This window comes from Epinephelus fuscoguttatus, linkage group LG9, assembly GCF_011397635.1.
Source record: "Epinephelus fuscoguttatus linkage group LG9, E.fuscoguttatus.final_Chr_v1".
Classification (NCBI taxonomy): domain Eukaryota; kingdom Metazoa; phylum Chordata; class Actinopteri; order Perciformes; family Serranidae; genus Epinephelus; species Epinephelus fuscoguttatus.
Window position 1 is genome coordinate 32,077,709 of NC_064760.1, and position 12,505 is coordinate 32,090,213.

At 43.7% G+C, this 12,505-nt stretch overlaps 1 protein-coding gene across 6 annotated transcripts in view; it reads left to right on the plus strand.

Moving 5' to 3' along the window:
• Positions 1-12,505, plus strand: part of tenm2a (teneurin transmembrane protein 2a) — a 237,722-nt gene that overhangs the window by 204,931 nt on the left and 20,286 nt on the right. For all 6 annotated transcript variants that reach the window (XM_049585907.1, XM_049585908.1, XM_049585909.1 and 3 more), the window contains 5 exons: positions 2,247-2,432; positions 8,313-8,459; positions 8,767-8,977; positions 9,748-9,867; positions 12,228-12,489. In XM_049585907.1, the coding sequence (XP_049441864.1) occupies positions 2,247-2,432; positions 8,313-8,459; positions 8,767-8,977; positions 9,748-9,867; positions 12,228-12,489 (926 nt within the window). The remainder of the gene's footprint in view (positions 1-2,246; positions 2,433-8,312; positions 8,460-8,766; positions 8,978-9,747; positions 9,868-12,227; positions 12,490-12,505) is intronic.

The following is a 12,505-nucleotide window of genomic DNA, read 5'->3' on the forward strand; positions in this document are numbered from 1 at the left end:
TTGTATAAATGTGCTTTACATAAAAGTAACAACATGTAACATGTTTAAAATAATGTTATAAACAATTCACAAGGTACAACAAAAGAAAACAAAAATGAAGAAGAAAAGAAGAATAACCGCCCACAAACAACACCAACAAACACAAAACAAACCCCCCCGCAACCAGCCCACAACTACATGAATGTTGGGGGTGTGTTTGCATTGTGGATAGTGACACATACAGTTAATAAAGTGTGTGTGGGGGGACAAGAGGAAAAAGGAGAAAGCCTAGAGTCACTTCCTGTGCATCATAATTCCTGGCTGCACCCCTGGATGGAGAAGAAAAACAAGATAGATATTGCTTGTAAAAGTAGCTGAGCTCCTGTTTAAATGCCTTTTATAATAAAATACTCAACTTCCACGATTCTTTATCTCAATAAAATAAAGCTGTTAAGCCACCACTGTAAGAGAGACAGCAGCCTCCGCTATGTCAGGCTCGCAACGTCCCCCACCCCCCCCACAATCTCAGGATCACAAGCTGAGCTCCAGCATTTGTTATGAGAGAAGCAATGCTTAACTTTAATAAAGACAACATTGTTCCACACTGCAGGATCCCTCAGCAAGTGTGTATCAAAACATCTGTACATACTGCATTCCCCGCACATCAGGGGTCCTGAGCACATGAGCAGGATTGTCACATCTCACCACATGCACCGTCGCTGCCTGCGCCATCGGAGCCTCCCAAACAGTGACTGTAATGGAAGCTGAGGAAATAAACCCTGTCTTCACAGAACTATAATCACTGATTTTAATTGAGGGTGTAAGATGGATAATTGTATTTAGTGTAATGCAGGTTTGATTGTTTTTGATTGTTTTGCTGCTTTGGGCACTTGCCTTTATGGCACTGGGGTAATTTGACATTGTTACTGACTGTCACAGGGGATGCAGTCAAACAGCATAGACTTTTTTTTATTTGCAGGTTAAACTTGGTTTTACAAGTAAAAGTTTTTAAGCACGCTGGTTATATGTCACCATCGCTTCGATCATGCCAACACGTTCTTACTGCCAACTTGTCAAATATGGCAGCTTGCTCTCCTACAGACACTAAAGGGTGCCTCATGCATCAGAGTCAGACGCCAGCGGCCACTGATCAAGCTGCTATATTTGATGCCCTCGGAATGAAAAAGAGCCTTTAGTGCAGTGCCCAATAAAAACGTGCCTGTTCGGAACCTGCAGATTGCTCGGATTGTCTAACATCTTCAGGCTCTCTTTCTTCATCTGTTGTTGAACGTACTGTATCGAGCAACAGAGAGTGTCCTGTACCCAGCATGCCGTTCAGCAGTAACAGTTCACAGGGGTCCACTCTCAATACACTACACAGCGTTTACATCACGTACTACTAATAAATATGTCCCATAGATCCCAGGAGCTCACATTCTCACACTGCACTTCTTTGGATCCTCAGCAATGACTATATAAAGATGGACGATGCATCTCCACTCACTCCCATTGTGCAGCACTGAAGCTAAATATCGCAGATACACGTGCTCTCATTTTCGCCATTTGGAGCCAGAGTCTGCGCAGTAGTGATCAATCGTGAGCAGCACCATTAATCGCGAGCTCACTGATTGACGCACACAGCTGTCAATCATGATGTCAACCCCGCTTTTATTGCATTAAATAACTAATTAAAACCAAATTTAGCAGGAAAACCTGTAACATGCATCAGTGTGATAAGAGCCTCCTAGAAGGACAGAAACCATCTTTGGGAAAAAATTATTTGACATGTACTTGGTTTCGCCCATGTCTCATCTGCAAAGGGGGTGGGGCTATTGCAGCCAGGCACCAGGGGCTGATAGAGTTGTTTTTGCTTTACTTTTAGGGAGTTGTCATGCCGTCCATCTTTATATACAGTCAGCAGTCCTCAGCAATACACCTGCCGAGCATGAAGTCGATCAGTTGTCGAGAAAATCTAAGGACAGACAGACAGAGACTCCTTCCATTTTAGCTAGATATTTCAATATGTAGTGAGGAAATGCTTTATGCTGAAATATATCCATTTTGATGCTATTGAAATAACAGCTATATGTATCCCAGACATCTACAAAAACGAATGTAGACATCCTTTTACCTGCAAGTCACCAAATCAGTGCTAACTGGGTAGTATCTGCACACAGGGCATATAATGAAATACAAGCCTGCAAAAAACATCAACTTTTGAGTCCTGAACTAATGTTCATGACCCAAATCTTTCTCTCTTCCTTCAGAGGTGTGCTCAGTTGACTGTGGGACCCACGGAGTGTGTATGGGTGGAGCTTGTCGCTGTGAGGAGGGCTGGACTGGCGCAGGCTGTGACCAGCGTGTGTGCAACCCACTCTGCATCAAACACGGAACCTGCAAGGACGGCAAGTGCCAGTGTCACCAGGGCTGGAACGGAGAGCACTGCACCATTGGTAAGCACCTCTGTGTATTTGCGTGTGTGTTTGGGGGTGTGTGTTTGATGTGTGTCTGCGTGTCAACATGTGGGTGTGCACAGAAACACCCAGTCAGGCTAAGCTGGCAGCTCCCTTCACTTAGTTAAAGGAATCTAGAAATGAGAAGTGGAAGCAAAAGAGAGACTTTGGGGAATTTGAAGGGGAGGGGGGGATTGACGTAGGAGGTGGGCGAATAGAGAGGAGAGGAGCAAACTTCTTAGAAGTGGGGGTGGTAGGATTACAAAAGAGCACGCTTTAGCCGTTTTTGGGTTGCCTCTCAACTGCAGACCCCAGGAGTGTTAGTTTCTTTGGCCTTTGAACACCAAAGTTACGTGATGAAAGGTAAAATTCTTCACTTCAGTGTGATCAAAAAATATCTCTCTCACATTGTTTGTATGTGTGTGTGTGTGTGTGTGTGTGTGTGTGTGTGTGTGTGTGGGTGTGCATGCACAGAGTTGTGCTAGTGCGTGTGTGAGCGTGCCTTTTTTATGTCAGTCAATCACTGTCTCATATTGACATCACTGTCACTTTGGATGGATGAGTGCCAGATTCCTTTGATTCACCCACAGTGCTTTGAGACACAAAGTCTCATTTCCCTGTCACCACAAGCACTGTGATTGCAATCTGATACACACACAAACAAACACCAAAACACACACAAAGCAACACATATATATGCACGCATGCACGCCAACACATATATACGCACAGGGGAATAACAGTTTATGATCTCCCCGTTTCCCCCATCAGAAAGTAGGGCAGCTTTGACTGCAGCATCAGCCCAAGATGAAAGAGTTGTCAGGCCTCAGCTTGGCGCAAAGCACACTTCACTAGCACCAGACACTGTCAGTGTTAGCTTATCTCAGCTTGCCTGTTGTTCATTTCAGCTCTGCATGATGTTGCTTGCATTTATTTATTAAAAAAAAAAAAAATACTCTCCCCATCTCTTACCTTTTGCACGTTTTCTCCCACTGCAGACCATGGGAGCATGGTTGACAAAGCAGGTACCGTATCTGACTCTGGTGTTTTGTTTCTTAGCCTGTGGTGGTAGAAGCTAGCTGCTGCATTTGTGGGTTTTGGCCTGGCTTGGCTCTGTAGACTCTGTGGTGCTATCTGTTCGTAGATTAGGGTGCCGTCCTCAATGATAACGCCCTCCATGTAGCGCACTCCCCATTTCTAGCAGTGCGCTACAGCAGGGGCTAGCTGTCATTGAGCCTAGATGTGTTGTGGGGTACCGTAGAGCCTAGTGTGGTATCAGCAGTGTTGAGGGGCTGTGCTGTGAATGTGTGGATGTGCATGCGTGTGAGCGTGTTCCCCCCTTTCCATATTCTCCTGACGTGGAAACACAAACACATAACTCTGCTCAGGTATTCTAGTCATGTATTGCGTAAACACAGCTGCTTCACACGAGGAGAAAATGATGAAAGCCGTAAAGAACTTTTGAGGTAATTGGTGAATTTCATAGGCCACTGATGCGAGGCCTTAATGTGGTGTCAAAAAATACAGAGCTGTTGAGTGTGTGTGTGTTTACATTTGGGTATTTGTGGCAACAGTCGCGGCCATGGTAGAGCGGCTAATACATTTATTTTGTGTGTGTGTGTGTGTTTGATTGTGCGTGGGTGTGTGTGTATGTGTTTGTGTGTTTGATTGTGCGTGGGTGACTCAGCAAGCATACAGTATTAATTCCAGATTTTCTATCTTTTCATCAAACCCATCCCCTCCAACGTAAGCCTAGGGAAAAAAAACAGTTTAGTCAGATCACATAAAGATAAACAGAATCATGGCTAAGGTTAAGACATTGCTGAAAACAGAGAAGGGTGCAGGTCTAGGGTGAGTTGTCTCACACGCACAGCAAGAATGCTTAATAGATAGCCCCGCAGCTGAACCTCTGTCGGGTTACACAGAGCGGCACAGATTGCCTGACAGTACGGGTCCCTGGAGCACCGTTGAGAGTGTCCTCTCACCCTCTACGCTTAATGGAATAGCTCTCATTGTTTTATGAAGAGCCAGCCCAGAGAAAAAGGTAAATCGCAGGGTTAAAGAGGGAGCAAGACAGAGAGGGAGAGTAAAGAAGACACAGACGAAGCCAAAGGGAAGCAGGGAGACAGGTCAGAGAACATGTGGGGTAAAGTAATCAATATAATTTCCAAGCTGGCTTATTAAGAACAGGAGGCGTAGGTGAGTGGAGGTTTATCTGAGGGTGTGCAGAGAGTTATCTGGTCCATCTATAAGCAGTGGTCTCGGATTTATAGCTGTGACCTTTACATTATGACCTTTAGAGGAGAGAGCTGAAAATAGGGAGAATGGTGGAACTTTTCAGCACAAAGTCTCGACTTCTTTTATGCGCTAAGTTCACATTCTTTGTTGTCTCTCACTCTCTCTTTCTCACTAATATCTCTGAGTCTTACACACTATCTGTTTCTATCCAGTCACATACCACGACACCCTCACAAACACACACCGTGCACCACACAAGAGTGTGTGTGCTGACCCATAACCCAAGGCAATTTCTTCTCCTTTTTAAGGGGATTTCATCAGAGTCCAACTACATTAGTGGGGAGGGTGGACTTAATAGTTTCTGAAATCCCACTTTATTCTAGTTAGTATGAGGGGGTATTGACTTGGCCCTGGCATTAAAGAGAGAGGAGTCTCGTGTCGGCCTGCCCAGGCAAGCCGATCAATGCCCGCTATGGATTGTCCTGTCCGGGTGCTTCATAAGTATTTGGCTGCTTTAAATGGCAACTCCATTTAACAGGCAATCACTGCTAACTGCCTTTGTTCCCTGAGCTCAATACTTGGGGACAATCTATTCCAGCCTGACTGTTAATACAGCATCATGAGCAGTCCCCTGATGCAGAAAATGGTAATAATTAAAGATAAAAACCTTTGATTTGATTCCTCTTGTTGAGCTGAAAAACGTGGTTAAGCTTCTCCCTCCCACCCATTCCCCACCCCCCCCTTCTTAGGAGTTCAAACAAGATGGCGCACTGTCTTTCTCAAAGTCCTCTGTTGACTTTCCCTCATCGCCTGGTGGTTGAGACATATGATAAAATGCCAATCGGGGTGAAATGCCTGTTAATTTAGCTGCTGCCACGGTTTAGATTGCACTATTTGTATTCATAATGCATGGCTTTATTGATGCGGCGATTTGTTAGAGGGCAAAATCCTACAGTGCAACTTGAGTGAAAATATGTTCATTAATCTACAGCGCAGGACTCAATGAAAAGCATTTCATATTCATAATCTCTTACTGGCTTATTTTGTCCTTCTTCACTCGGTGTCGGCGCACTACTACTGAGTGGGAAATGTCAGGTCATATCTCCAGGGGTGCGTCGTGCTGGGTGTGTGTCTGAGTGTGTGTGTTTTTGAGTAAGTGCCTTTGCGTGCATGCACGTATTGTTTTATCAGTCAACCCTGTCTTTGCCTCCATATCCCGTGGGTAGAATTAAGAGTGCCGCATCCCGCTCTCTCATTTATTGAAGAGGAAATCACTGTGACAAGTTTGTTTGAGGCTCTTTGTGCTGCTGGAGAAAACATTGTCATTGTGTGTCATCATGCCTCCCCCCCCACCCTCCCTGATAGATTATAATGTGGCAAACACTCAGACTTGTGTTAGAGCTAGAAAAGGTGTGATTTCCAGCAATATGGGAAAATGGTAAAACATGCCAGGAGTTAAAGGACTGCTTGGATAAGACGTTGATGGGCAATGTTGTCATAGTGTGGATGCAAAGTATCAAACAGAATATAACAATCTCATAGTGTTTGAGCTTTAAGGAACAAAAGTATTTGTCTCTTGGCATTTAGGGGACACTTGGACCCATTTTAGCAGGATTATTTGAACATAGAAGTCATTTTAAGGGGACAGTAACTTGGGGAATACACTTCTGTGCTTTCTTGTCAAGAGTTACATGGGGATATTGATACCACTCTCATATCTGTCTGTTTGGTATGAAGCTGCAGCTGTTAGTTTAGATTCACAGACACACCAAACAAACATCAAAGAACCACTGGCGATGAAGGCCGACTGTTGCGCAGCCTCACGGCACCTCTGTCTTGGCCAGAAAGTTGAACTTGAACAGGCAACGGCCAATTAGCACGTATGTTCTACATCTTTGTGAGAGGAAATAATTCTCCATGCTAGCAGGTGGCGGTCGTCTGTATTCATCATTTGAAAAGGGAAGTCGAAAGACCAACAAGATGGTTTCAATACGCTAGTCAACCTGTTAGCACATTAACGACATGCCCCTAAGCTGAAAGAACAAATGATATTTACCATAAGCTAGCAAACAAAAACACAGACAATTACAAACTGTTCCTGCCAAAATGCCCAATGGCTAAAAAAAAAAAAAAAATCTCAACTAATAGAACAAGTTTGTTTCGATCTCACACCCTCTTAACTTAAGTCGTTTGTCTGTTTTCCTAAGTTACATCTCTTTTCTTGTGCCCTTAACTGAACTTCCAATCAGGGTGATTTTATTCACAGACAGGCCAATTCAACATGCTGAGTCATCCAAAAAAAGTCAAAAAGGGCCGACTCGTGCCAACGGTACTGGACACCCTGCAGAAACTAGGGCGACAGACACTCAGCCCAACGGCCCATCATCATATTGGTGTATCAGGGTCCTTTCAGGGAGGTTATGGGCGGGACTTTTTCCCAGCTGGACACAATAACTTCTGAGAGTCTATTCTGGCTGCCTAGCAACCAAGCAGTGACAACAAGACTCACAAAGGAAGTCACTGCTCCCAGTCAAGAAATAGCCCCTGACACACACACCCCAATAAAACCACAAAATGAAACTTTTCACATACGTTTTTGTAGAGATTAAACAAACAAGATATAACATGTAAATCAGAGAGCTTCATAGGTGCTGGTAGGTGGATTTTTTTGCCTTCAGACAGAGCCAGACTAACTTTTTCCAGTCTTTATTCTAAGATGAGCTAACTAACTTGTTCCAGCTTCATATTAAATAGATAAATATGAGAGTTTTATCAGTTTTATTATCGAAAAAGGAATTAGCATATTTTCTAGAATGTCAAACTATTCCTTTAAATTTTCTCCTGCCATTACAACCAACCTAAAAGTTGCCAGATATTACTTTGACAAGATGGAACTGCCCTCTATAATTGCAAATTTCCTTATCCAGACGCCCTTAAAATGTCTGCTTTTCCTCGCCTTAAAGTCGCTCTTGAGTTGAGGGTGGCCTTGCTATGCTAGTTACAGAACTTTTTTTGGCTCCAGGGCCTCGGATTCTGGTAGAGCGTTTTGCATAAACTAAAGTGAAGGTTTATTAGTTCATAGACTGCCACCGCACAGACACACACACACATACACACACACACACACACACACAGGCACGCACACACTCCATCGAACATAATCCCATTCTCTCATGAGAAAGCATTACTCTCAGGCCATCAGAATCCCATTACCTACACTGAATCATAAGTAAGAGAGAGAGGGAGACTGTGTGAGAGAGAGAGTGATGATCGGATGGGGCTCTATCAAGTAAGTGAATCAAGAGATCCGTCCACACATACACACACGCTAGCAGCCATCCCAAAGGTGCAGAGACACACGGATGGGAGGATGTGCATGAAAATTGACCTGCTGAATTAAATTGATTCTTCAACAATCAATACTTACAGTATGCTACCACGTGCTTATTAAATTGAGTGTGACTCATTGGTCTATCATGACCATATGAGCACGTGTGTGCGTAAGAATGTGTGTGTTCATCTGTGTATCATCAATGACGAAACCAACAAGCATCACCCTGCTTCTCTCCCGTCATCCCTCCCTCCCCCTTTTCCTTCCTTCTCACCTCCCTCCCCCTCTCTCCTCCTGTCCTCTCCTCGCAGACGGCTGTCCTAACTTGTGTAACGGGAACGGCCAGTGCACCATGGGACAGCAGAGTTGGCACTGCGAATGCCAGACAGGCTGGAGAGGCCCCGGCTGCAGTGTTGCCATGGAGACCTCCTGTGCCGACAACAAGGACAACGAAGGAGGTGAATTGAGGGGAGCGGGAGAAAATTTGGGGTTGAACCATTTTAAGTGCGGCCTTCCCTTAAGAATGCCCCTTGTAAGAAAAAAAATAGCATGTGAAAGGAATAAAGCACGATAGAGGAAAATAATGAATTAAAACAAGAAATAGAATTAAGATAGAGGTCTCATGAGAGCAGCCCTCACTTCCAATGCCAAAATTAAACTTCCTTGTGTGAAAGCATCAAAGACTATCAAGATATTAAATCAAGAATGGAAGAAGTAGAGGTTTTGCTGTCCTTCCGTCATCATCGCTCTTTCTCTGTCTCTCAGATGGACTAACAGACTGCATGGACCCAGACTGCTGCATCCAGAGCCCCTGTCAGAACAGCCCACTGTGTCGGGGCTCCCGGGACCCTCTCTTAGTCATCCAGCAGAGCCCTATGTCCCAGCCTCGCGTCCGCTCCTTCTACGACCGCGTCAAGATGCTGGTGGGACGGGACAGCACCCATATCCTCCCTGGGGAGAACCCATTCAACTCGAGGTATGGCTGGAAAACGCACAAACACAGGCTACAGTCACACATTATTAGCATTCATAGCACCAGCGGTATCCAGGGGTAGAGTGCACGTGTTGTTTATGCGTTATGTTTGACAATCATGTTAAATAAATGGCCGTGAGATAGCATGTTAGAGAATATTACGCCTTTGATGCTCTGAGAAGGTTTGACATTTAGTGAATAAATGTGTGCGGAGAAAAATACCCTAACTTTAGATTCAACGGCACAAATATCAAATAGACTTGAGAGTGGTTCACAGAGCCAGCCAAGACCTTAACAAATCCCAGAGCTGAAGCACACCGAGCCAAGATTCCCTGTAGATTTAGCAGAGCTGTGAAGCGCTGTCCACGGTGCTGATTCTTGTCTCCATACATTCACACATACCGACATCAGAGGTTTCAAAGGAAATAGCTCATCAAAGTGTTGTTATATGTTTAAATGTTAGTCTATCTCTATGTACCAGTTCTCTGAGGCGCAGCCACTCACACACACATGCGGCCATACACAACCATACGCACATATCCATCTACATTGCCATGGTTTGTTTACATGATTGACGTGAGCTAATCTAGATGGCGGGGCTTGCTGATTGTTTCTAATTAATGAGTGGTGGAGGACCAGAGCATTAAATGAATGGGCAAATTAGATGATTGAAAGATGGGGAGATTAATCAAACCAGATGATTGATGGTTAGGAAGATTGGGTTGATAGATTGACTATCGCTCTCTCACTCTGTCTCTTCTGTCTTCTTCCAGTTTGGCATCTCTAATCCGGGGTCAGGTGTTGACTACAGATGGAACCCCTCTGGTGGGGGTGAACGTGTCTTTTGTCAACTACCCCCACTACGGATACACGCTGACGCGGCAGGATGGAATGTATGTACAACAGCTCCCCAGCACTCCTTGCTGAAACTACCTCACCACATAGGCTGCATTATTAGATTAGATCAAATTAGATTAGATTGGATTAGATTAGATTAGATTAGATTAGATTAGATTAGAAAACTATAATGACCCCATGAGGCTGTTGCAGCCACAGATAATTAGATACAGCAAAGAAATGGGATTTCGAATAAGAGCAGAGGAAATGTATTTACAAGAACAACACAACTGAGAGTCAAAACTCAATCTCCTTAGTGAGAATATATTAATAAAAATGATAACTGAAAGGAAAGCAGTGGAAAAAATGGCAAGAACATATGAACACAATATGCTGTACTGGTCAAATGCTTGAGAACAAAAATAGTTTTTATAATTGTTAAAGGGGGCCTATTATGCTTTGTACTTATTATCTGTGATATATATAATTTTACTGTGTTAGTTAACCTTTATTTAACCAGGACATCCCATTGAGATTGAAAATCTCTTTTACAAGAGAGACCTGGCCAAGGTAGCAGCCCATCTACATGTACAAGCCAAGCTACATGTAGCTACATGCTAACGTCAGGGAAACATGTAATCATGGTTGCTGATGTTGTTCATTTTGTAAACAACATGAGCAGATTTCTTGATATGGTCATCTGCTCCAGGAACGCTACTGCAAGTATTTACCTTACGTAGCCTATACTGCTACATGTAGCTACATGCTAACGTCAGGGAAACATGTAATCATGGTTGCTGATGTTGTTCATTTTGTAAACAACATGAGCAGATTTCTTGATATGGTCATCTGCTCCAGGAACGCTACTGCAAGTATTCACCTTACGTAGCCTATACTGCTACATGTAGCTACATGCTAACGTCAGGAAAACATGTATCTTTGTTGCTAATGTTGTTCATTTCTCACCGGTTTTGGATGATATTCTTGTTGAAACATATCCTGTTGTAAAAATTTTGGTTCAGACACTTTTATTGGGGATTTTTCACCAGAAAGTTTTGCTTTACTACAGTCATTCCCTAGCACAATGATGGTACAGAAATGCCAAGATAGAAGGCCTGGAAATGTTGACCAATCAGAGTGGACTGGGCATTTCATGGGGAGGCTTAAATAAACAAGCATTAAAATGGACCATTTCAGACAGAGGGTAAATACAGGTGTTCCAGCACAGATAGTATGAAGACAATGAAGTGTTTTTTGACCTTTAAAGCATGTAAACATGTTCTAGTAGCAACCAAAAATAAAAATATGAACCCGAAAATGAGCATAATAAGTCCCCTTTAAGGTTTTACGTCAGGTTGTAGAATTATAGAACAGTACGAGTTTCACTTAAAATAAGCAATATGTGAAATCAAATGACAGGGCCATCAAAGAAACTTTTAAACCAACATTGAAGTTGGATTTTTAAGTACCACAACTCTTTGCTCCAATAGCCACCTGTCGAACACTTTATGCTAACTCACCTGACATGTCTTTCCATTTCTCCTGCAGGAATTCCAGTTTCGAGAGCATTTTAGGCTGCTTTAATTTGACTTTTCTGTCCAATCCCCCCCCCCCCCAAAGTTATTTTGAATTTAAGTCTGGCTGACATCCGTAACATGTTATTTCAAATTTTTGATTCATTGGTTCTTTAGACTGACCTCCACTCATTAAATGTGCGGTTTCTGTGTTTCCTGTCTCAGGTTCTTTAAGCACCCGTCTCCTCCTCTTATCAATGCTTTTCTTTACAGCGTTTTCCTCCAGTTAGGCCGAGCTGACGCTGAAACATCTGAACTTCTCGTAACATTTAATTAACCTTGTATTTCAGGGGCAGTCACTAGCCAGTTTCACGGACTTGTGACTTGAATGAACATGTTCTGATGTCCCCGTCTGACCTTGTTTAGTTTTGATGAGGGCTTTTTTCCTCCAGTTGTTAGAGGCTCTTGGCCGCAGCACTTCCAGACACTTACAAAGCTTTGGCCACTTGCCATAGCAAATATGTGTGTACGACCTTTTTCTATATTAATCATTACCCCACAGCTGTTAATCAGACTTTGGAGACAAGGGGTTAAAGAGCATCTAATAAAATCACTTCTACACTGACACCAGTGGTCTAACATTGTGTTATTTATATTTCAGACCTTAAACACTTGTCTAGACAGCCTGTCTAGATGTGCATGTTGTAAAAGTGTGTCATACCACTATGAAATAATTTTTTAAGATCTATTCCAGGTGTTTTTTTGTGGATGAATTAAAGCAGTGGAGTAAATGTTGTATTCGAAGAAACAAAGGCTGACAGTGTATGAGTCCAAATAATGGTCCACCACAGCACGTCCCCATCTGTACCTCATTCCCATCCTCTTCTTGCAAACCTCTCCAGGTTTGACCTGATAGCTAACGGTGGGGCATCACTGACTCTGCGGTTCGAGCGTGCCCCCTTCCTGAGCCAGGAGCGCACCGTGTGGCTGCCCTGGAGCCAGTTTTATGCTATGGACACTCTGGTGCTTAAGACAGAAGAGAACACGATCCCGGGCTGTGACCTGAGCGGCTTCGTCAGGCCTGACCCTCTTGTGATTGCATCCCCTCTCTCCTCCTTCTTCAGCTCCAAGCCAGGGGAGAAACCCATCATACCGGAGACACAGGTGCAGTACCACTGAC